General features: G+C 60.1%; 1 protein-coding gene across 2 annotated transcripts; it reads left to right on the plus strand.

Annotated features, from left to right (window-relative positions):
- The first annotated feature begins 6,131 nt into the window (after window positions 1–6,131).
- P2RX1 (purinergic receptor P2X 1) lies at window positions 6,132–21,784 on the plus strand. 2 transcript variants are annotated; one of them, XM_059669063.1, is made up of 12 exons: window positions 6,132–6,486; window positions 16,227–16,374; window positions 16,656–16,805; window positions 17,133–17,202; window positions 17,450–17,546; window positions 17,832–17,912; window positions 18,136–18,277; window positions 18,931–19,058; window positions 19,502–19,592; window positions 20,014–20,079; window positions 20,409–20,510; window positions 20,620–21,784. In XM_059669063.1, the coding sequence occupies exons 1-12, from the start codon at window positions 6,350–6,352 to the stop codon at window positions 20,683–20,685; spliced, it is 1,278 nt and encodes a 425-aa protein (XP_059525046.1). In that variant the 5' UTR covers window positions 6,132–6,349; the 3' UTR covers window positions 20,686–21,784. The 2 variants fall into 2 exon arrangements, with proteins under 2 accessions (XP_059525046.1, XP_059525047.1); XM_059669064.1 differs by having other exon boundaries at window positions 6,134–6,486; window positions 16,656–16,727.
- Window positions 21,785–22,379: the final 595 nt, after the last annotated feature.

Genomic DNA, 22,379 nt, shown 5'->3' on the forward strand with positions numbered 1-22,379 from the left:
AGTAAGCCACCAATCAGTGTGCGCCGAGTACACTAAGCCCCACCCCCTTCCCATTCTGCCCCTCAAAAGGCGTGCCCACCCCTGCACGTGCTGCTGTCCTCCCCTTGTGAGGCAGCCCGGCAGGTCCTTCTCCCCTAATAAAGCCTGTAGTCCTGGTTTTAGGCCTCCCTCTGATCTTTCATGTTCAAAGCCCTTTAAAGCTGTGGTTCTCAGCCTTCCAAATGCTGCGACCCTTTAATACAGTTCCTCATGTTGTGGTGAGCCCCAATTTCATTGTGACAAATTGAACATAATTAAAGCGTAGTGATGAATCACAAAAACGATGTGTAATCATATATGTGTTTTCTGATGGTCTTAGGCGACCCCTGTGAAAGGGTCGTTCGACCCCCAAAGGGGTCGCGACCCACAGGTTGAGAACCGCTGCTTTACACACATGGCAATTCCCACGTCACCAGGAGGAGCCTGAGGCTGGGAGGGGTTCAAAACGTGCCTGGGGCAGGGCTGGGCCTGGAGCCTTGGCTGCTCTGTAGGTCTGTGACGCCCTGAGTTTTCTCTCTCGGTGTCCTTCCCCTCCTGAGCCCGGATGCCATCCGCTTCTGGCCCTTCTGAGCCCAGCTCCCATGTGCCTCCCGGGGCCGCCTCAGCTCAGAGTCTGGAGCCTCAGCTCGTGCTGCTGGAGGCCGCCTCCTGACTCCCCGGGGGCCTGCCCCGGAGCAGGGTCTCTGGGAAGCAAATCGCCTGTTCCCCCATCCCCGGTGACCCCCTGGGGGGAAGACTCACTAGGAAGGTTCCAGATCTTTTCAGCTGCCCTGGGAAGGGGAAGCAGTGCTGCCCACGGGGCCCGAGGCGGGACTGACCACATAATGTGCTGGGCTCAGTGCCAATGAAAATGTGGAGCCCCTTGCTCAAAGATTAAGATTTTCATAACTGACAGCAGCACAGTGAACCCGGCGCAGGCCCTTCTGAACACGGGGTCCCAGAGGCCACATGTCCATGCAGCCCGCTGTGACCGCAGGAGCCAGGCCCGCCCTGGGGAGCGCCCAGGGTTCAGTTGTGGGGAGGGCAGAAGGGCCATCCAGCCCTCTCAGACCACAAAAACCTTTCCATCCTCCTTGTCTGCAGGGTCCTCAACCAGCTCCATGCGACGGGCCAAGCGGGGTCAGGGCGCACCTTACAGACAAGGAGGCGAGGCCCCCTGAGAGCCTGACACCGGGCTGGCCGCACAGAGGCAGACAGGCAGGGCTTGGAGATAAGATGAGCCGGGGCTCAGGGCCAGGCCGGCCTGAGCCTGGCCTTGTCCAGCCGCAGCATAGAGCCCGACCGGCCAAGATGGAGCAGCCAAGGTAAACAGAGGTTCCCCACCTCACCGCCGCCCGCCAGGGGCAGGAGGGAATTCCAGGGCAAGCCCGGCACGCTTCCCGCGGGCTCAGAGGTGCAGCTGCCAAAACGCTCACGGCCTCCCCGTACCCCCTTCAGCCACCAGGACTTGGTGCTCCCCGTGTCCCCACCCTGCGCCCCTCACAGGATAGGAGGGACCCCAGTTGGGGCTGCACTGGGAGAAATGAAGGAACAAAAACAGAAAACAAAGACCGATGCCCATACAAGACCCAAATGCAGGTGACCTAGCAGCTGTGTTCATCGTAGCCCCAAACCAGAAACAGCCCAGATGTCCGTCAGCAGGGGAAGGACAGACAGGCAGCGGTGTGTCCGCACCATGGGCTATGCGGCAATAAAAAGGAACATGCCCATATATGCAGCGGCACGGATGGCGCCGAAAACCCTGGTGCTGAGTAAGAGAAGCCAGACACCAAGAGAGCGGATCCTGTGCCCACCTCCATGAGGTCCCAGAATAGGCAGCGCGCGTCTGTAGCGAGCAAGCAGGTCACAGGGCCTGGGGCTGGAGAGGGGCTGGCGGGGCAGAGGGAACATCTAGGGAGATGGGTGGGGGGTCACATGCATTTGTCAAAACTCATGGGCCTGTGCCTGAAATGCGCACTTTTAAATCCCATGTGAAGTAGCCCTCGATGCAGTTTGATTTGGAAGAAAAAACAAGAGGAGCCAGAGGAGGTGGGGGAGGCACGCAGCTGCCATGCGGGTGCAGGGGAGTTGGCATCCTCGGTAAACGGGGAGGCCACCACCTTCCAAGGGAGCTCAGTGTTTGAGAGGCCATGAGGAACCCCACATCCAGGGGCAGGAAGAGGCTGGGGACCAAGAGGAAATAGCCCAAGAGGAGGAGCATTACGGGGGAAGTGCGAGGCGGGCGATGCCTCAGATGCTTAGGGGGAGAGGCTCCAGCCGGCCCTGATCACAGTGGGGCATAAAGGAAGCCAGAGAAGCAGTACGAGGTCTGAGCAATGGGGAGAAGTCACCCTTGGGGGCCCCCGCTGCAGCCACGCCACAGCTGCCCACGCCCCCACCGCCCCTTGGCAGTCTCTGTTAGGCCAGCTCAGGGCCCTGCTCCGGCTGGCACCTGAGGGGCTGTGGCCTTGGGTGGGGTCGGGCGTTGGACTGAACTCTGCGGGCAGAGGTGTGGCCCCTGCAGCCGTGGGACTCTCAATGGCTAAGGAGACCCGTTGGAGCCTGTGCTGACCCCTGAGGGCCCGGGCCGGCCTCCAGGATGGGCACACGGCCCCGTCCACGCTCCGCAGGGCCGCTAAATTTAGCCAGGCAGGGGAGGCTGTCCTGGGCCGAGCGCTTGGCAGCACAGCCTTGTCTCCCTACAAGGCCTGGCCGGTGCCCAAGCTGGACACCCGGCCTTTGGGCTTATAAGGCCGGTCTGGAGACACCCAAGTGCTGGAGTCTGGGGGGGGGGGGGGCTCTGGGCCAAGCTCTCAGACTTTGGGGAGCCTCCTTCCTGGCGACCAACAGACATGGGAGCTACTTGCTGCGTGATCTTGGGCAAGGCGCTCAACTTGCGAGCCTCGGTTTCCTTGTCTGTAAAATGAGGATTCGAGTGCCTGCCTCCCAGGGCTGATGTTAAAACGCCTACTGATGGCAAAGGAACCGGGTCCCTATAAACTCCAACCCCTGCCCTGCCACCCCTGTTCCCCACGCCTAGAATAGCACAGGTGTCTGTCCTTGGGAGGCTGGGGCTGGGGCCGGGGGCGGGAAAGCACAGGCCTCAGACGGAACGGTCTATCTGAGAAGCAGTGAAAAGAGACATTGACCTCACCAGTGACTCTTGGGACTTTAGTAGCAAAAACTTTGATGTGTCCCCAGCTGGGTTGCTCAGTGGTTACAGCGTTAGCCCGCGGACTGAAGGGTCTCAGGTTCCATTCCTGTCAAGGGCAGACACCTAAGTTGTGGCTCCATCAGGGTGGGTGTGGGAGGCAACCAATCGATGTGTCTCTCTCACATCGATGTTTCTCTCTCTGTGTCTCTACCTCTCCCTTCCACTCTCTAAAAATCAAGGGGAGTATATGCTTGGGTGAGGATTAACAACAATAACAAAAATTTAAAAATATATTTAAAAAAAATTTTAAACAGAAAATTAATTTGGGGAGAGAGAAGTTACTGCTTTTCTTTCATTTTCTTTTGGGCGTTCTTTGAATGTGGTAACATCCCAGATGAGACAGTCCTCCTTACCAGTCTGCTGTGGTTTTTTGTTAATCCTCACCTGAGGATATTTTCCTTTGATTTTAAGAGAGAGTGGAGGGGAGGGGGAGAGACAGAGAGAGAGACACACATCGATTGTTTGCCTCCCACACACACCTCAACCAGGACTGAGACTGGGCCTGCAACCGGGATACGTGCCCTTGAACAGAATCGAACCCAGGACCCTTCAGTCCGCAGGCCGATGCTCTATCCACTGAGCCAAGCCGGCTAGGGCCTTGCCAATCTGTTTTTTGAGTGTCAGGGTCAGAACTGAGGCCATAATAGCAGCATACGTGTGCACCCCAAGCAAATATGTCTGAGTGGCTGAGGGGACGCACTGGAGCCTGTGCCCACCCCCCTTGAAGGCCTGGGCTGGCCTCCAGGAAGGACGCAAGCCCCTCCACACTCCATGGAGTGAAATTTTAGCCAGGCAGGGGGGGCCACCAGGCCATCTGTCCATCTGCCCATCAGCAAGCTTGGATCCTTGGAGTAGAAGGAGGAGAGGGAGGAGGAGGAGAAGGAGGAGGAGGAGGAGGAGGAAGAGGGGGAAGAGGAGGAGGGAGGGAGGGTCAGGAGGAGGAAGAGGAGAAGGAGGAGGAGGAGGAGGAGGAGGAGGAGGAGGAGGCCATGGTAATGGTATGAAAGGGACAGGCACCGATTGGAGAATGACTGCCTGTCTTCCCTCCCTCTCTTCCTCTCCTTTCCCCTTCCCCCCTTATTTAGCACCTGCTGCCCTCCTGAGTGTGGTGTGCCAGCAGGGATGTGAGTGGAGTGGACACAGATGGCTTAGACACAGTGTCAGCATCCTCCCCACTCCCCATCGCAAGCAGTTCTCGTCCTGAGCCTGCTCTTCCCAGTGCCACAGGGTCAGCTGGGAAGGCGACAGGCCCTTTTGTCTGGGGTCAAGACGGGGCCAAGGGGATGCTACCGCCACAGCTCTGGCTCCCAGCATCTCTGGATTTTTCCTTAGAAAAGCCCAGGATGTGGTTCTCGCTGGCCCTCTTGGAGATGGCGTCCGACAGACTGTTGAGCTTGAGACTGGCAGGAACTCTGTGTGGGGTGAGGCTGATCTGTTTGACAGGGGGACTGGCCTAGGGTGCGGGATGGGGCCCCTTGCCGTCCAGAAAGTGGCTCTGCTCAGACAAGCAGCTAGGGCTCCCAGCCGGGGCCTGGCTCCTTGCCCAGAGCAATTTCCCGGCTCAAGGCCTGCCAGGAAGACGACTCCTATCAGCCTTCAGGCTGAGGCAGCTCGGGCTTGGGGACGCAGTGGCTCTGAGGACACCCAGCCTCACCTCCCAGCTTCCATGGAGGGAGCCCTGGGGGCATTCAAGGACAGGCAGCCGGACTGCAGGCCAGGAGGCTTTCTTGCTTCCAGCCGGGTCCTTCCATACGGCCCGGGGTGAGCCTGGTCAAGTCATTTGTCCTCTCTGAGCTCCTCTTTGTTTCTTTTTCTTAAAACTTGTGTTTGTTAACGTCAGAGAGAGAGGAAGATCCATTTGTTGCTTCACTTATTTATGCATCCATGGCCCTGGCAGGGAACTGAACAGCAACACTTCGGTGCCCCGGAAGATGCCCAACCAACTGAGCCACACCGGCCAGGGCAGCGCCACACTCTTTATCTGCAACAGGAGGTGGGGGTTGAGGAGGGCTCTGAGAGCTAACGGGGACCCCCCACCCTATCCCCATCCTGGGGGCCCCTGCCTTTGGGGCCTGCATGGGGGTTAAAGGCAGGAGCCCAAGAGAGGCTGCACCCCAAGCTCAATAGTGGCCTCGAGCTCTCTGAACTCAGTGTTATCAGGACACATCCCCTGGGGAAATCCCACTGTGGTCCCCATTTCTCAGATAAGGAAGCAGGCTCAGAGAGGACGGGAAAGCCCCCCCTCCACCCCCCTTCCCTCCCAGGCAGCAAATGGCAGGGCCAGGGGTGGTCACCGAGCCCGTTTGATGCCAGGCTTTCTCGCTGGGTCTCGGGGTGCCATGGCAATGTGCACCAGATGTGGCCCTGGCCTGGCCCCTGCTCCCTCTGCTCATCCGGGAGGTGGAGGTGAGGCTGGAACCGGACAGACGGTGGGTGGGCGAGGTCAGGGATGGAGGTGCCAGGCCTCACGCTGAGGGTGCCTGGGCCAGGCCGGGCTGGGACGCAGGGGCAGTGGGTGGGCGGTGGATGGGCAGCCGAGGACGGGGTTGGAGGTCTCGCTGTGGGCGCCGGAAGTGTCAGGGCTGGACCGTAAGCAGCCCTCCTTCCTCCCTGCAGTCCTGGCTGTCGCCCCCAGGCTGAAGGTGGGGGATGTTTGGCTGTGGGGTGGGTCCCTGGCAGGGAGGGTGGGGGGCCCTCCAGCCTGCAGCCACGCTGCCCACCGTGCGGGGGGCTGACAGCTTATCTGGCCGTGTGATGGGTGCGTGGTTTCCTGCCAACAGCTTCTGTTTCCGGAGGCCCAGCAGGGCGCAGGCGGCGGGGGCGGGGCCACGGGGGCCTCGGGGCTGGTGACCCTGCCAGCTCCGCCCCCGTCCATCTTTGGGAATTTATTTGTCCACAGGCTCGGCTGTCCCTCAGTCCATTGCCTGCCAGGGACCCAAAGCTGCTCTGGGCACCCCAGGTCCTCCCTCCCCACCCGGGCGCCGGCAGCTGACCTCTGACTCCTGACCTCTGGCCCCACCTGCCCGCCCTGAGCTGCCCTGGGTCAGGGGACCTGGTGGTCGCGCACCCAGAGGACGGAGGCTGCGCGGGCTCGGCCCTCGCCCCGCCGGGCCCAGCATGGCGCGGCGGCTGCAGGATGAGCTGGCCGCCTTCTTCTTCGAGTACGACACCCCCCGCATGGTGCTCGTGCGCAACAAGAAGGTGGGCGTCATCTTCCGGCTGATCCAGCTCGTGGTCCTGGTCTACGTGATCGGGTGAGTCGGGGCCCCTCCCTGCGGCCCTCTCATGCCAGGCCTGCCCTCTCGGCTCCGGGATGCCCCCTGGGACCCCAAGGAGCCCCTCTTTCTTGCCACTGGTTGTCCTTCCGGACAAACCCTGGGGCTGGTGAGAAAGAGTGGGAGCCAGTAGCCCCCTGGCGAGATGGAGACTCCGAGGCACAGAGGGGAGCCCCGTCCTGGGTCACCTGGGCAACGAGGGCAAACCCGCCGGGTTCTGTGGGACAGACTCGCCAGGACCGGCTCCCTGAAGCGGTGAGTGGCTTCGGGGGCTCAGCCAGGGACCTTCTACCTCTGACCCCACAGCCCAGCCAGCCCGTCCTGAGGCAGAGCCCCTCCCCACCCGACAGGCCCAGCTCCCGGGGCCCTGCCTAAATGAGGGGCACCCTGGGGTATTTGAGAACACCTGGCCTTAATGGGGGCATATCGGGCAAAGGTTGGAGGTCATCCTGGCCCCAGGGATGACAGCTCCTCTCTGGGCCTCCTGGGCCTGTCCCATCGTCCCAGGAGTTCAGGGACGGAAGCCAGGGGAGCCTCCCCTGCAGCCTGGATGTTCCAGGGACCGTGCATGGCCGTCTTCCCGAAATCAGTCTGGCTGCCCTGGGAGCCAAGGCTGGCCTGGCAGGGGCTTTTACATATATGTGCTTGTATGAACACACGTGTGTGTGGTGTGTGGATGCATGTGTCGTACCCAGAGTTCTGTGTGGGTACGTGTGCCCTCATGTGTCAGTGTGTGCCCAATGGGTGTGGCTGCTGGGTGTGCCCCTGGGGCTGGATGCCCACCTGTGTATGCCCTGTGACTGAGGTGGGTGGGTGCCTGGTGCATGTGCCCCTGATGGGGGGGGGGTGCATCATGTCCACTCACAGCAGAGGGCTCCTAGGGGAGCTCAGCCCCTGCTGGGGAGTCTGGGGCACCTGGCAGCCTCAGCCTGACTGCCATGTGGTCCCGAGGGCCCTGCCCCTCTGGTCTCCGTGTCCCCGTTTTTGCTGTGGGACCAAACCAGGACTGCTGCCTGGAGCCCAGGAAGCTTAAGAGTCCTGTTCCCCCAGGGCCTCAGGCATCCAACAGCCTTCCCTCTGCCCCACCTGGACCCCAAGGCCTGAGAGCCATCAAGGGCAGCCAGGGCTGGTGAAGGACCCCTTCGGGCTCCTCTCTCCTGTTCACAAACCAGTTTGACATCTGCAGTGTCGTCTGAGCCTGTGAGGGAAATCAAGGCTCAGAGAGGAGCAGTGGGGTTTCTGGTGACAGGAAAGTCCCTGTTAGAGCTGAGGCCTCCTGACCCCGGGGCCTGGCTCTGCCTCTCCGTTCCCACCTCACAAGGGCCCCTTTCTAACGGGGCACTGCTGGTGTGCTGCCGGCACAAGACGGGCCTGAACATCCACCCTCCGGGGAGGAAAGAGGTTGCTTGCCCACCCCTCACCCTCTAGGGAGGCGGGAGAGCGCTGTCCTCCGTGGCCCTGTGCTCCCTCTCTGCTCTAGGGCAGCACTGGGAGCAGCGCCAGGGCCCCCCGCACCCCCACACTCCGTCCCCGGTGCAGCATATGCCTCAAGCCACCATTCAGTCCTGAACACAGACCTCCAGTGACGGGGACCTCACTACCTCCCTCCCCCGCTTCCACCCTCCTAAGACAGTCCGCTCAGTTTCCAAACAGATGCGGCCTCCTCAGCCTCAGTGAGGCTCAGAGGCACTGAGTGATTTAGCCTGGACCTCACAGCTAGAAAGTGGCCGAACCAGGACATGAATCCGACTGTGTGGCTCCAAAGTCGGCCTTGATATCCTGGAAGGGAAACCCACTCAGGGACGGGGACTGACCACCCAAGTCACAGCGCAGAGCCGAAGGCAGGGTCCCTCCAACACCCCTCAGCCCCACCCTCAAGTCTAGAAGTCAACCTTCCACCCCTGCTTGGGCTGGGACTCCTGCTGACTCTGGCGCCCTCGTCTGGCCACTGCCCACAGCTGCAGACGGAAACCAGCCTGGATTTGGTTTTACTCTCAGTCTTCCATTTCCCAACTGTCCCAGGGAGTTGGGGTGGGGAAAACCCCTTCTAAAGGCATGCACAGAAGTTCAACCGTTTCTCTCTCCTGAGAAAGGATGGCCTTTCTTCAGTTACACACACACACACACACACACACACACACACACACACACACACACATCTCTTTCCAAGGCCCCTGTCCGTCAGTGTCTGGTCCTGAGGGTGTTGCAGGAGAAATGCCAGGCTCCCGGACACCAGCGACAGGGGCACAGCCCAGGTGGGGGGTGGGCAGCCACAGAGACAGAACTGGACAGAGGGACATTGGAGGACAACCACTCAGATGAAGAGAGAGGCGCTGAGACTTAGAAACGGAGAGAGTTACTGAGACAGGCAGGGAGGCTGAGGTGCTGAGAAGCTGACCGGGTTCCGAGGAGGGGGACTGAGGCTGTGTTCTCATCCGGCGCCCTGTTCCAGGCAGCCCAGGGCAGGAGGAGGGAGCAGGTGGGCCTGAGGCCCTGATAGGCTGTGCAAAGACCTTTTTTTGGCTCACATTATGGTGGTTAATTCGTAGTGGCATTTCTCCTGGGCAGCAGTGAGCTCTCCATAACTGGTGGTGTGCAGGCAGTGGGGCTGCCGTCCACGATCTAGCAGGCCCATAAAAGGGTGTGCTGAGACATGTCCCTGCCTGGGGTGTTTTGGTCAAGGGGGGAGAAAGATCTTTCTGGGGCACACAGGAGAGTCCAAGGGGACTTGTGAATGCTGCTTGGGGAGGGGAGCCTGGAAGGCTTCCTGGAGGAGGTGACACAGTGGTGGAACCAACCTTGAACTTTTCCTCAGGCCCCCCTGGGCCCCTTCTCACCTCAGTCCTCACCCTGTCCCTGTGCACCCTCATACAGCTCTTGAATCATGCGCTCCCGAGACCTCCAAATGGATCCTGGAGCACACCAACCAGGGATGAGAGCAGGTACAAGTTAATGCTGGGAGAAATTGTATCTGAAGACATTTCTTTTTTGTTGTTAATCCTCACCCAAGGATATTTTTTTCTATTGATTTTTAGAGAGAGTGGAAGGGAAGGAGGGGGGAGAAAGAAAGGTGAGAGAGAGACATGGCCTGATCCAGGCTGGAATCGGGCCTGCAACCCAGGTACATGCCCTTGACCAGGAATCAAACATGGACCCTTCGGTCCGAGGGCCGACGCTCTAACCACTGAGCAACCAGCCAGGGCTGAAGACATTTCTGCAGCATCTTTTCCATGCCTGGTGCTGCGTCGGGCTTCACGGGACAGAGGTGGGGACAGGGTAGGCAGAGGGGAGAACAAGGAGATGAGGATGAATTAGCCGGAACTCCTTTGGTTCCTAGACACAGAAACTGATCAAACTGTATTTATGTTACTGAAACACCGACGTGGGCTTCGGGCCTGCCTGGATCCTCCGTGGAGGCCACAGGAGGAGCAAGCTCTATGTCTCATCCAGGAGACGAGGCGCTCAGGCTGGTCCCGTCTGGGCTCTCCAGGGAAGCCAGCCAGGACCCAGCTCCCTCTGCCCCGGCTCTGCTCTCCCCGGCCTCAGGCCGGCTCTCTGTCCTCGAGTGGCAAACGGCCCCCAGCAACTCTGAGCTGACATCCCACCAGCTGAGCCTCCCCTGGGGCACAAGAACTTCTCCTTCCCGGGATCCCAGCGGAAGTCCTGGGTCCATCGCTTCCTGGCCGAGGTTGGTTCATGAACCCAGCTCAGAACCAATCACTGTGGCCAAGGAGTGGATGCCCTGATTGGTGGACCCGACTGTCTGGCCGCCTTGTCCAAGCAGGGCTGTGGGGAAGCAGCGTGTGACCAAAGGCCCTGGGCCAGCAGGAAAGGAGCAAGGCAGCCCTGGCCAGTGTTGCTCAGTAGCTAGAGTGTCAGACGGAGGACCGAAGGGTCTGGGGTTTGATTCCCAGTCAAGGGCACCTACCTCAGGGGCAGGTTCGATCCCTGGCCCCAGTTGGGGTGTGAACAGGAGGCAGGAAGCAACCAATTGATGTTTCCCTCTTCTCTCTCTCTCTCTCTCTCTCTCTCTCTCTCTCTCTCTCTCTCTCTCCTTCCTTCTCCTACCTCCCTTTCATTCTCTCTAAAAAATTAATGGCAAAAATGTCCTCAGGTGAGGATTTAAAATAATAATAATAAAGAAAGGAGCCAAGGAGAGGAACTGGAGGAATGAGCGGGGCCACTGGCTCAGGCCTCTGAACCCGCCAGGGCTGAGAGCGTGGGCTTCCTCCTGCAGGCAGCTGTCTCTTGGAGGGTGTCTAGCAGGGGAAGCCCTGGGGCAGGCAGGTGCTGGGGGTGGTGGTGAGGCCAGAGGCAGGACAGCCATGAAGAGGCGGCAGTGATGAGAGGCAGAAGCACTGAGTATGGACGACAGAGGTCATCACTCTGGCGGCCCCACACCAGGGTGGCCACATTCAGCTCCTGCCCCTCGCTGCCCAGCTCCTGCCCCTCGCTGCCCAGTTCCTGCCCCTCACTGCCCAGCTCCTGCCCCTCACTGCCCAGTTCCTGCCCCTCGCTGCCCAGCTCCTGCCCCTCACTGCCCAGCTCCTGCCCCTCGCTGCCCAGCTCCTGTTCCTCACTGCCCAGTTCCTGCCCCTCGCTGCCCAGTTCCTGCCCCTCACTGCCCAGCTCCTGCCCCTCACTGCCCAGTTCCTGCCCCTCGCTGCCCAGCTCCTGCCCCTCACTGCCCAGCTCCTGCCCCTCGCTGCCCAGCTCCTGCCCCTCGCTGCCCAGCTCCTGCCCCTCGCTGCCCAGTTCCTGCCCCTCACTGCCCAGCTCCTGCCCCTCGCTGCCCAGTTCCTGCCCCTCGCTGCCCAGCTCCTGCCCCTCGCTGCCCAGCTCCTGCCCCTCACTGCCCAGCTCCTGCCCCTCGCTGCCCAGCTCCTGCCCCTCACTGCCCAGCTCCTGCCCCTCGCTGCCCAGCTCCTGCCCCTCACTGCCCAGCTCCTGCCCCTCACTGCCCAGCTCCTGCCCCTCGCTGCTCAGCTCCTGCCCCTCACTGCTCAGCTCCTGCCCCTCTCTGCCCAGCTCCTGCCCCTCACTGCCCAGCTCCTGCCCCTCGCTGCTCAGCTCCTGCCCCTCACTGCTGCAGGGGGACATGTGCTCGGCACGGCCAGAGTTTCCGACTTCTTAGGAGCAGTGGGAAACTGGAACTTATGGGTGAAAGGAACCTCTTTATTTGCCGAGGTTAGAAACTCATTCAAACATTTAAAAATAAACCGTCAGCGTGACTTGTCTGTAGACGGCATGCTGACCAGCCTCTGAGCCCCAGCGTGGGCCCCAGCTCTGAACTCAGCCCCTTCCTGGCTCCGAGTCTGGCTGGCCCCTCCCCGAGTCTGCTCTGCCCCATAGCTCGTGTGAGGCCTGGTCAGCTCCTGCCTGTGCCCGGGTGACCCCCTGCCCTCCCTGCCCCAAGCCAGAGCTGCCCCAGCCTCCGCCCAGCTCCTCCCGGCTCCCACAACAAACCCCTCTGGCCCTCAGAGGAAAGCCGAGGGCGGCCAGGGGAGACCAGAGAGTGGGCATGGAGGACAGGAAGGGCGGGCGGATGACGCCCGGGTTTTGGGCCTACGGACGGGGCACCAGAGGAGCAAGTTCTGGGGACACACGAGGCATTCTCGTGGGTCCTGTTGGGTTTTTACTTTGAGATATAATTCACATGCGATCACAGTCACCATTTTAAAATATACCATTTGGTGGGTTTTAGCATAATCACAAATTTGTGCAACCATCGCCACGATCCAATTCCAGACATTTTCACTATTCAAAAATAACAAACAAACCCCACCTTGTGCCCCTGAGCAATCACTCTCCCCTCCCCTCCCATGCCCCTTGCCCATCCCGGACATTTCACAGAAGTCAAGTCATACAACGTGTGGCCTTGTGTGCTGGCTTTTGTCACCTCGCACACCGTGTGTGAGGCTCTTCCAGGTGGTAGGTGTATCGGTACTTCCTCCCCTTCTGTGGCTGAATAATATTCCACGGTGTGGACCCCCCACGTGTTGTTTATCCACGCGTTGGTTCAAGGACACCCGGGTTGTTTCCACTTTTGTTCCTCATAAAGAATGCTGCTGTGAACATTTGTGTGCATGTTTTTGCACGGACGTACGTGGTCAGGATACCTATAAATGGAATCGCTGGGTCAAATGGAAATTCCATGTCTGACGTTTTGAGGAAAAGCTGACTTTTCCAAAGGGTTGGCTTAGGTTGGAGGAGCCTGTGGGGTGCCGGGGTGGGGCCGGGGCAGAGGGGAGGAATGTGTGTCACCAGGCGGTGAGTGCAGACTTTTGGGTTGTTTTGTTCATTTTTAGCGTCTAGGAAAGTACTTGGCACACAGTAGGGCAGGGGTGGGGCATCTTTTCCCTGCTGAGGGCCATTCGGGTATTTATATCATTCGCGGGCCGTACAAAATTATCAACCTAAAAGTTAGCCTGCTACAATCGGTCAGACATTTAACTAGCTCACCCCTGGTGCCTTGGTAGGGCCGGACCAAATGATTTCGCGGGCCTTCTACGGCCCGAGGGCCCGACGTGCCCCCTGTAACAGGGGTTGATAAATAAATATTTGTTGAATGACAAATGAATGCGTGGGATTGACTTTTGGGAGAGAGTAAAGAAGTGGAGGTAGGAACCCTGGCGCACAGTGGGTCTGTGATAGCTCGCACGGGATTCTGCCTGCACTGGGGATGGAGGCCAGGCCGATGGGGGCAGATGGACATTGAAAGAATTAGTGAAGCTGAAACCGGTTTGGCTCAGTGGATAGAGCGTCGGCCTGCGGACTGAAAGGTCCCAGGTTCGATTCCGGTCAAGGGCATGTACCTGGGTTGCGGGCACATCCCCAGTGGGAGATGTGCAGGAGGCAGCTGATGGATGTTTCTCTCTCATCGATGTTTCTAACTCTCTGTCTCTCTCCCTTCCTCTCTGTAAAAAAATCAATAAAATATATTAAAAAAAAAAAAGGAATTAGTGAAGAAAGAGTAGGGACAGTGAAAACAGGAGACTGACTTACTGTGTGCCTATGCATGCTCATTCATTTAATGGGAACTCATGGGAATCCCCAATCACCTCCACTCTTTTCCTTCCAGGGGCCCAGCCCCACTGCTCATGCGTGGCCGGGCCCTGCTTGTATTTGTGGAATGAACAGTCTTTCTGGGAGGTGTCACCACCTCCGTTTTACTGAGAAAGCCAGGGCTCAGAGAGGTTTAGTTTCCGGCCAGAAGCCACACAGCGGTGAGTGGCAGTGCCGGTGCCTGAACCTCGGCCTCTAGGCCGTTCCAACGCGTGGCCTCGTCCATGAGAGGCCGCTGGAGAAGAGAGAGAGGGTTTTGCTGAGAATGAGGTGGGTAGAAAGGGAAAGAGAATTTCTGGAAGGGGAGGAACTTCAATAACGGCCGGTGTTTGGGGCATTAGGTGCCCCTGGTGGCTTCCCAGAGTGGTGACAGCAAGGCTGGGTCAGGCTTTGGAGGAGTGGGCCTGGCACCATGGTCATTCTTTTACTAACCAGAACTGAGGTCCCAGATGCCAGATTTTATCTTTCCCATTGACCCCCAGGACTGACAGCCCCCAGGGCACAAAGTCCAGAGTGGCTGCACCGGCCCCAGCATGCAGCCTCCTGGGCCTCTGCCTTCTCCCCCAACCCCCGCACCTCTGGCCCTGGCCACACCTGATGCCCAGTGGAGGGGCAGAGTCCCGGGCTGCGGCTCTGAGCCTGGGTCTCCCTCTGACTCGGAAGAGATGCTCCCCAGGCCTCCATTTTCTCATCTATATTGTGAGGAGTCGGTGTGGGGCAACGAGAGACATGCTGCTGGACACTGGGGTCCGGGGTGCCCAGAGAGAGGCCAGTGACCTCCTCTGCAGCTTGGGCATGAAGCCCGAGGCCGTCCTGGAGGAAGCAACCTAAGGAGGGCGGGGCATAGGTGATGCCCACTCTCCCTGCGGCAGCAGGAGGCAGTGAGACAGGTTCAGGACCCAGAGTTGGGGGCCTTTGTCATGTCTTACCTGTTGCCTCCTGGGACCTGCAGGGGGCAGCAGTGACCCGGCTTAGGCACGGGGTGGGGGTGGGGTGGCTTGGCTCCAGTGCGGGCAGGGCGAGGGGCTTGCAGAAAGAGGAATGGACTATGGGAGGTGAGAGGAGGACATTGGTGGGCTGCCTTCCTGGGCCTGGATCAGGGAGCCAGCTCCTGGAGAGCTAGCAGTGACTCTGGGGCTAAGAGGCCTGGAGAATTCCATTACCCGGCACAGGAGAGGGGAGAATTCCATTACCGGACACGGGAGAGGGGAGAATTCCGTTACCGGGCACGGGAGAGGGGCTCTGAGCTCTGCTTGGACAGGTAGACTGAGGGTAGAGTGAGGGGTGAAGGGGGCACAAATACACCTGCCCCGTCAGAACTGCCCATAGGTGCGCTCACAGATTTGCCCTGCAGATACGAAGCCACAAACTCTGGACACCCCCCCACAGTGACAGGGGTCTGAGGAAGAGAACCACACTCTGGATAGAAGTGTTTCCAGGACTGTCAGTCGTAAGCGACAGAAACCAAAACCAAGCTGGCTTACATAAAGGAAGGGGATTTATTCGCTCATGAAAAGTCCAGAAGTAGATTTCTCATGCTTTAGGCCTGGCCGGGTCCAGGTGCTAAAACAACATGGCAGGAGTCTGCCACCTTCCACTTCCTGGCCTGGCTTTCTCTAAGTTGGCTTCCTTCTCACGCTTGCTCTGTGAGGTAGCAAAGATAACTCGCCATCGTTTTGATCTTGGAGCCACCTTGCTTAGCCACCCAGCAGAGAGGATGTCTTTTTCCCAATAATTCCAAGAAGAATCCTGGCCTCCCTGCTGGAACTCCCAGGTCAGGTGCTTAGACCCATCACTGTTGCTAGGGTGATGGAACATTGATTGGCAAGCCTTGCTCATGTGCCTACCCCTGGGGCTAAGAGGGAGGGGGGCCCTGCGGAACCTTCCAGATTGAAAGTGGAGAATGCACAGGAATAGGGGTTCTCGATGCCGGGAAGAGAAGGCCAGGATTCCCCCGGAGAGCTGGGGGGCCTCCCGCCCGAGCCACTCCCACAAGGGCCGTGACGGGGGGGGGGGGGGGGGGGGGCAGAGGCTGCCAGGCGTGCAGCATGCTCTGCTGCTTTCCTGTGGGAGGCCCTCGGGGAGGAAGGAGTCCTCTCATGAGGACTCGGGTTCAAGATGCTTGGCCTTCAGGCACCAGCAAGTTCTGCTCTTGGAAAAGGACCTGACAGAGCCCTTCTGTGGGTCTCCTCCCCGGGAATTAGTTATTTTCAGAACGAAAAGGATGGTGGAACTTCAGGCACTGGCCAGCGGGGGGAGGTAGCGGTTCTCCTGCCTGCAGCCCAAGGTGTAGCTTTAGGAGCAGAGAGTGGCTCAGAAAGGCATCTTTTTCTTCTTTTTAAAAAAAATATATTTTTATTGATTTCAGAGAGGAAGGGAGAGGGAGAGGGAGATAGAAACATCAATGATGAGAGAACCATTGATCAGCTGCCTCCCGCATGCCCCACACTGGGGGTTGAGGAGCCCACAACCCAAGCATGTGCCCTGATCCGGAATCGAACCGTGACCTCCTGGTTCATAGGTTGACGCTCAACCACTGAGCCACGCCAGCCGGGCAGAAATGCATCTTGGGAGGCAAAGGGAAAGGACTTGGCCTGTCCAGCTGGTGCCAGCACAGCCGTCCTGAGCAACCCCTGTGCTCCCACTCTCTGCAGGTGGGTCTTCTTCTACGAGAAGGGCTACCAGACCTCGAGCGGCCTCATCAGCAGCGTGTCTGTGAAACTCAAGGGTCTGGCTGTGACGCAGCTGCCGGGCCTGGGCCCCCAGGTCTGGGACGTGGCTGACTACGTCTTCCCAGCCCAGGTGAGCTGACTCAGGGAGGCACCTGCCACCCAGAGTCCTGGCTCAGAGCTGGGGTGGGCTCTCTCCTACCTCCCGGTGGGACCTGTCAGCTCCTACCTCTCTTGGGCTTCCGTTTCCCTGACTGGGATGAAGGGCACACGCAGCCTGCTAACACCCCCGCACGCTGACCCCGGGGCGTGTGGAGCACTGTGCTGCCTGCCGGGTGGGTTCTGGGAGCCGCTGGGCAGTGCTGGGCTCCTGGGGCTGTCCTCCCAGCCCAGAGCCCTGCCTCTCGCTTCCAGGGGGACAGCTCCTTCGTGGTCATGACCAATTTCATCGTGACCCCCCATCAGGCCCAAGGCTACTGTGCAGAGGTGAGGCCGCCGACCATCCCTCCTCCTTCACCCCGAGGGGAAAGTCACATGGAAGGAGAGGTCCCCTGGGCACTGGAGGTGAAGCCGTGGTGGGGTCCCAGGCATAGACTGACACGGAGTCACAGGCCCCCTTCGGCCCTGCTGGGGCTGCCCTGCCAGCTGCGTGCCAGGCAGGGTGCTGAGCCTCTATGCGGCCCAACCACAAGCCCCCACCTTCCCACCCCTGCCAGCTGACACCAGCAGCTGGGCCTGAGCCCAGAGGGGGTAAGGAGGCCTTCAGCAAGAGTCACCCCAAAGGTATCTGAGACTCTGCCCCACACCCTCCCTAGGGCCCTGGGGGCGGGAGGGACTCTTCTCAGGATCCCAGCCAAGGGGCCTGGAGCCAGCAGCTCTCCCCTCCCCCAGCATCCGGAAGGGGGCATCTGCAAGGATGATAGTGGCTGCACTCCAGGGAAGGCGGAAAGAAAGGCCCAAGGTAAGGTCGCTTCCTCCTGTCCCCTCCTCAGCCCCTTTCAGCTCCAGGCCTCCCCCACCAGGATGTCCTTTCTGCCCTCTCCCCTCCTGCCATCCTGACCTTGGCCTGCCCTGTCCCAGACCCAGCCACACTTCCTTCCTCGGGCTTCTGCTTTTGGGGGCCTCATCCATGGGGAGTCCTAGGGATGGAGCCTGGAGGGTCCTCCCTGCACCCCTAGCTGCACCCAGGACTTTCTCCCTTTCTCCAGGCATCCGCACAGGCAAGTGTGTGGCCTTCAATAACACCGTGAAGACGTGTGAGATCTTTGGCTGGTGCCCCGTGGAAGTAGATGATAGCGTCCCACGGTAACACCTGCTCCTTCCAGGGAGCTGGGAGCAGGATCCCCGAGCCCAGACAGAGGGTCCCTTAGTAGGACCAGCCCCCCCTTCTTCCAACCCTACCCTCTCTCCGTCTGTGCAGCCCAGGCCAAAGAGCCCCTAGGGCCCTGGTCAAAGGCCTGAGAGGCCACCATTACAGCGCACCACCCCAAAGCCACAGGAGGGTGCACCCCCCACACACACCTTGCCAGGCCCTGGTGGGTGCCCGGGGACTGCTGGGGAGGGGTGGTGAGGAAGTGTGGTCTCCTTTAGCCCTGCCCTTCTCCGAGAGGCCGAGAACTTCACGCTCTTCATCAAGAACAGCATCAGCTTTCCACGCTTCGGGACCAACAGGTTGGTGGGGGAAGCGGGAAGATAGGCAGGCGGCTCCAGGAGGCTGCGGCTGCTGGCCTCAGCTGCCTGTGTCACCCCTGCTCCTGCTGCTTTCATGCTGGGCCCCTGGGGTGGGCTGTGGAAGGGGCATTTCTGGGGCCCACGAGGGATCTGCAGAGCTTCGGGGCATGGTGGGCGCCTCCCAGCTGGCACACTGCTGCTGCCAATGCCCTCTGCCCCATAGGAGCAACCTGGTGGAAGCGGTGGATGCCAAATACCTGAAGACGTGCCTCTTCCACAAGATCTCTCACCCGCTGTGCCCTATCTTCAATCTCGGCTACGTGGTGCGGGAGTCGGGGCATATTTTCAACACCCTGGCTGAGAAGGTATTATGCCAGGCGAGTGGTGGGGGGGTGGGGTGCTGGGCCCGGGATCGTCAAGCCAATCAAGGCTTTTCAGGCCCAGTTAATCCGCCTCCAGCCTCCCTGTGTGGGTTGAGTATAATGGGTTTATCCTCTAACGTTGGGGAAGCAGGGTCAGACCTGTCTCCTCAGCAGGGCCTGGAATGGAATGGCACAGAGGAGGTGCCCAGAATGAATGGGCATGGGCAGATGTGGTCATCTGGATGTCTGCTGAGGTCCCACTGTTCTTAAAATAGCAGATAAAAGCAGCTCGAATCCCAGGGCCCTGAGAAACCCTGGGAATTCCAGGGGCCAGATCCACATGGCCACCTGGGTTCAGAGAGAAGCATGAGAAAGAGCCAGCCTTGTGGGAAATGGGGGTAGGGGGGGGTGGGGTGGGGGTGGGGGACTGCTGTGCAAAGGCCCCGAGGGGAAACTCGGTGTATCGTAGAAACGCGGAAAGCTGGAGTGTGGGGGGCGGGAGGCAGGCCAGAGAGGGTGGCAGGCTTGACACTGAAGCAGTTTCTCAGCATCTCTTGTCAAGCCCAAGCAGGTTCCCTCTTCAAGAGGCTGCCGGCCCGGCTGCAAGGCCGTCTCCTGCCCTGAAACCCCAGAGCTTGACGCCCGTGTCCCGGCAGGGTGGGGCGATAGGCATCACCATCGACTGGAACTGCGACCTGGACTGGCGTGTGCGGCACTGCAAGCCCGTCTACCAGTTCCACAAGCTCAATGAAGAGAAAGACCTGGCTCCAGGCTTCAACTTCAGGTGCCTGCCAGGCCCCACCGGGGCACCTGCCCTCGCGGTCCTGTGGGCTCTTCTATTCCCAGAACCCTCAGGGCCAAGCAGGCGTCCCCGGGAGGGGAGCACAGGAACCGGGGCAGCTCCTGTCGTCCTGGGGCTGACCACACAGGGAGCCAGCAGGGAGCAAGACCCTGGAGGCCTGAGCCCCTGCCCTGCTCTTGGTCCCCGGGAGGCCTCCCTGGCCAGGACTGGCTGGAAAATGGCTGACCTCGGGAGCCAGGCGGAGGGTGGAGTACAGCTTTCCTGGCACGAGGCCTGGGATCCTGCCTGCGGCTCCCCGTCTCTATAAGGTTGGGGGGGACTATCCTCGGGGACCTCCAAGGGCCCCTGCATCCCTGATGCTCTGGGAACTCCCCACCGAGAATGCTTCTCCATCATCCCCCCTGCAACCTCACTCCTTCCCCAAGGTTTGCCAAGTACTTCGTGGAGAATGGGACCAACTACCGGCATCTCTTCAAGGTGTTTGGGATTCGCTTCGACATCCTCGTGGACGGCAAGGTGAGTGACAGCGTGAGGGGCGGCCAGAGACACGCTCTCGGGCCCTGTGAGTGCCCGCTGGGCACCTGTGGTTACAGACGACTGCAGGCGGGTGGGCTTCCTTCGGCAGTTCTCCTCATTGCACATGGGCGTGGGCACTGTTGAGGGCGGCCTTCCAGCTTGACCACCCTCCCGCACTATCTCCCTGGGTGCAGGAAGGCAGAGCCAAGGTCAAAACCCAGGCGTCTGACCAGCCCCTGAGTCGCATGTAGAGGCAGACCCTGGGCAGCAGGCAGCGGGCCAGCCGACAGTGGAAGGGACACTGCCTGACCCCAGGCCTGGCCTTAGGGCTTCTGAGGAAGACCTTTCCAACGGGCCCCTGCTGACTGCTAACCCTCCCCCCCCGCCCCCCCCCCCCCCCCGCACCGGGGCCCCCCACCAGGCTGGGAAGTTTGACATCATCCCCACAATGACTACCATCGGCTCCGGGATTGGCATCTTCGGGGTGGTGAGTGCTGGGGACATGGGGTCACTGTGCTGGGGACAGTCCCCCTCTTCCACATCTCAGTAGCAGCAACAAGTCTCTCAGCCATAACTTGACGGTAATGGTCCATCCTTACTGAGCCCATCCCCCACCCTAGACACACAGTATGTCTGCAGAAACTGAGGCCCACAGCTGGGGCAGGACCCAGGGGGGATGGGCAGTCTCGGTTCCCCAGGGGGCCTCAGGGCCTCATCCCCCCTCCAGGACCCCGGGTCTGGATAGGGCAGGATTCGGTCAGGGCTTCACAGACAGTAGGGATTCCCATGCTCTAGCCACCACCTCCCTGCCCCCAGGCCACGGTTCTCTGTGACCTGCTGCTGCTCCACATCCTGCCCAAGAGGCACTACTACAAGCAGAAGAAGTTCAAGTACGCGGAGGACATGGGGCCCGAGGCGGTAAGAGACGTCCCGAGTCAGGCCCTTCAGAGGCCTCGGCCCCTAAGTCTGCGGTGGGGAGTCAACCGCTCCCCTGAGGCTGACTCGTGTCCCCCCAATGCTCACACAGCGGGAGCGGGACCCCGCGGCCACCAGCTCCACCCTGGGCCTGCAGGAGAACATGAAGACGTCCTGACCTCAGCCCCCGCTCCTGACTGGACGCAGCCTGAGGCTTCGGGCAGGGCCCTGGTGGGGTCCCAGCCAGGGTAGAGGGGTCTCCTCTGGGGCTCGCCTGCCCGCCCAGCCAGAAAGACACCAGTGTGCCAGCAGCTCAGGGGGGACGCCGGGAGAGACCTGCGCAACTCTGAGCTTTGGCTCCAACTCTGCACCCCGCCAAGCGCACCTCACCCAGCCTCAGCCTCTCCGGGCGCGGAGGAGGTGCTGGTGCTGGGTCGCCCTCGCACACTCCTCAGCTGGAGCTTCGTGCTTCTCGCTCTGGGTCCACCCATCCCACTCTCTAGGCCCGTGCTCTCCCATACGACACCCACTAGCCACCGTGACTATTTGAATTAAAATGGAATAAAATAAAAAGCAGTTCCTCAGACCAGCCACATTATAACCACCAAGGAGACACGGGGCGGTGGCTGCCGTGTGAGACAGTACGGACATTTCAGCACCACAGAGAGTTCTCTGGGACAGCCCAGTTTCTCACGGGCTCGGGTTTCCGTGGGGAGCTTATCAACCATGCAGGCCCCTGGCCCACCCCAGACCCCCTGCACTGGGATCTGCAAGGCGAGCAAACTCCCCAGGCCACTTTAAGGACCTTCGTTAAAAGGTTCCCGATCAGGTATCAGACTTAGCCTGGGCCTGCAGCGCCTGGCAGGTGCCGGTAGTGAGCAGGTGTGTGGTGTGCTCACAAGCCCCGCAGTGTGTCGTGCACGCGCCTTCATGTGCACACTCACCTGAATGCACACCCCCTTCTACCCACACTGTGTATTTGAACAGCTTGGGCCTTGCAAACACAACCATCTGATCACACCCACACCCCCAAGCACAGACACCTGGTCCATGCCATGTCACCTCCGTGGGACATGCTTCTCCCACGTGTGTCAGGCCAGGATAGCCCTTCAGCCATGAATCCTTACTCAGCTACCTCTGGCCAGGTGGGAGCCTTGGCCAAACTCGGGGCTCCCTGCCTATGGCCCAGCCCCAGCCCCCAAGGCCTGCCCAGCTCTGTCCGAACACAAGGTCTGGGGAAAGCGAGGGGTGAGTACAATAAAAGGAATGAGGACAAACCTCTGCCTCTGTACCTTCTTTTCAGCCTCTCTGGAACCCATCCGTGCACTGTGGGTTGAGCTGAGTGACCTCTGAGGTCCTTCTGGACCTGCCGGTGGGTGGCGGTGAGCTGACGCTTTGCCCTGAGACCAGCAGGGTCAGTGCTGGGGGATAGCTCACCTCTATCCACGGGCCACTGTCCTGGCACAGCCCTGAACGTTGGAGCTCTTCCCAACCTCCACACACCCCTCCCATGCAGGGGAGGCCTGGCACTGGGACAAGCAGAGAACCAGTCTCATGAGGAGCCTCCGGAAAGCGGAGGTGAGGAGGGGGCTGGCTGCCCCAGGAGGGCGGCCTGGAGAACCCCAAAGAGGGGAGGAAGGTCCTGAGTGAAGACAGTGTGGAAGGATTCTCCAGGGCCCTGCTGTGGGCATGACCACTCGTCTGAACTTAGAACCACGCAGGGTCTCTGGGCACCCCATCACCATGCTTTGTCTAGACCACAGCCCGATACAGTAGTCACCAACCACATGTGGCCACTGAGGACTTACAATGTGGCCAGTGCAACCACGGAATGGAATGTTTTATTTTATCCACTTGTAACGCATGGAAATC

The sequence above is a fragment of the Myotis daubentonii genome, chromosome 16, assembly GCF_963259705.1.
Source record: "Myotis daubentonii chromosome 16, mMyoDau2.1, whole genome shotgun sequence".
Taxonomy (NCBI): Eukaryota; Metazoa; Chordata; class Mammalia; order Chiroptera; family Vespertilionidae; genus Myotis; species Myotis daubentonii.

Bases quoted from the DNA above. Each gene is read 5' to 3' on its own strand.
- P2RX1 (XM_059669063.1), top strand. From the start codon at position 6,350: ATGGCGCGGCGGCTGCAGGATGAGCTGGCCGCCTTCTTCTTCGAGTAC. The intron at 16,375-16,655 runs GTGAGCTGACTC...TCTCGCTTCCAG, and splicing joins ACTACGTCTTCCCAGCCCAG to GGGGACAGCTCCTTCGTGGT. The intron at 16,806-17,132 runs GTGAAGCCGTGG...CCCCTCCCCCAG, and splicing joins AGGTCCCCTGGGCACTGGAG to CATCCGGAAGGGGGCATCTG.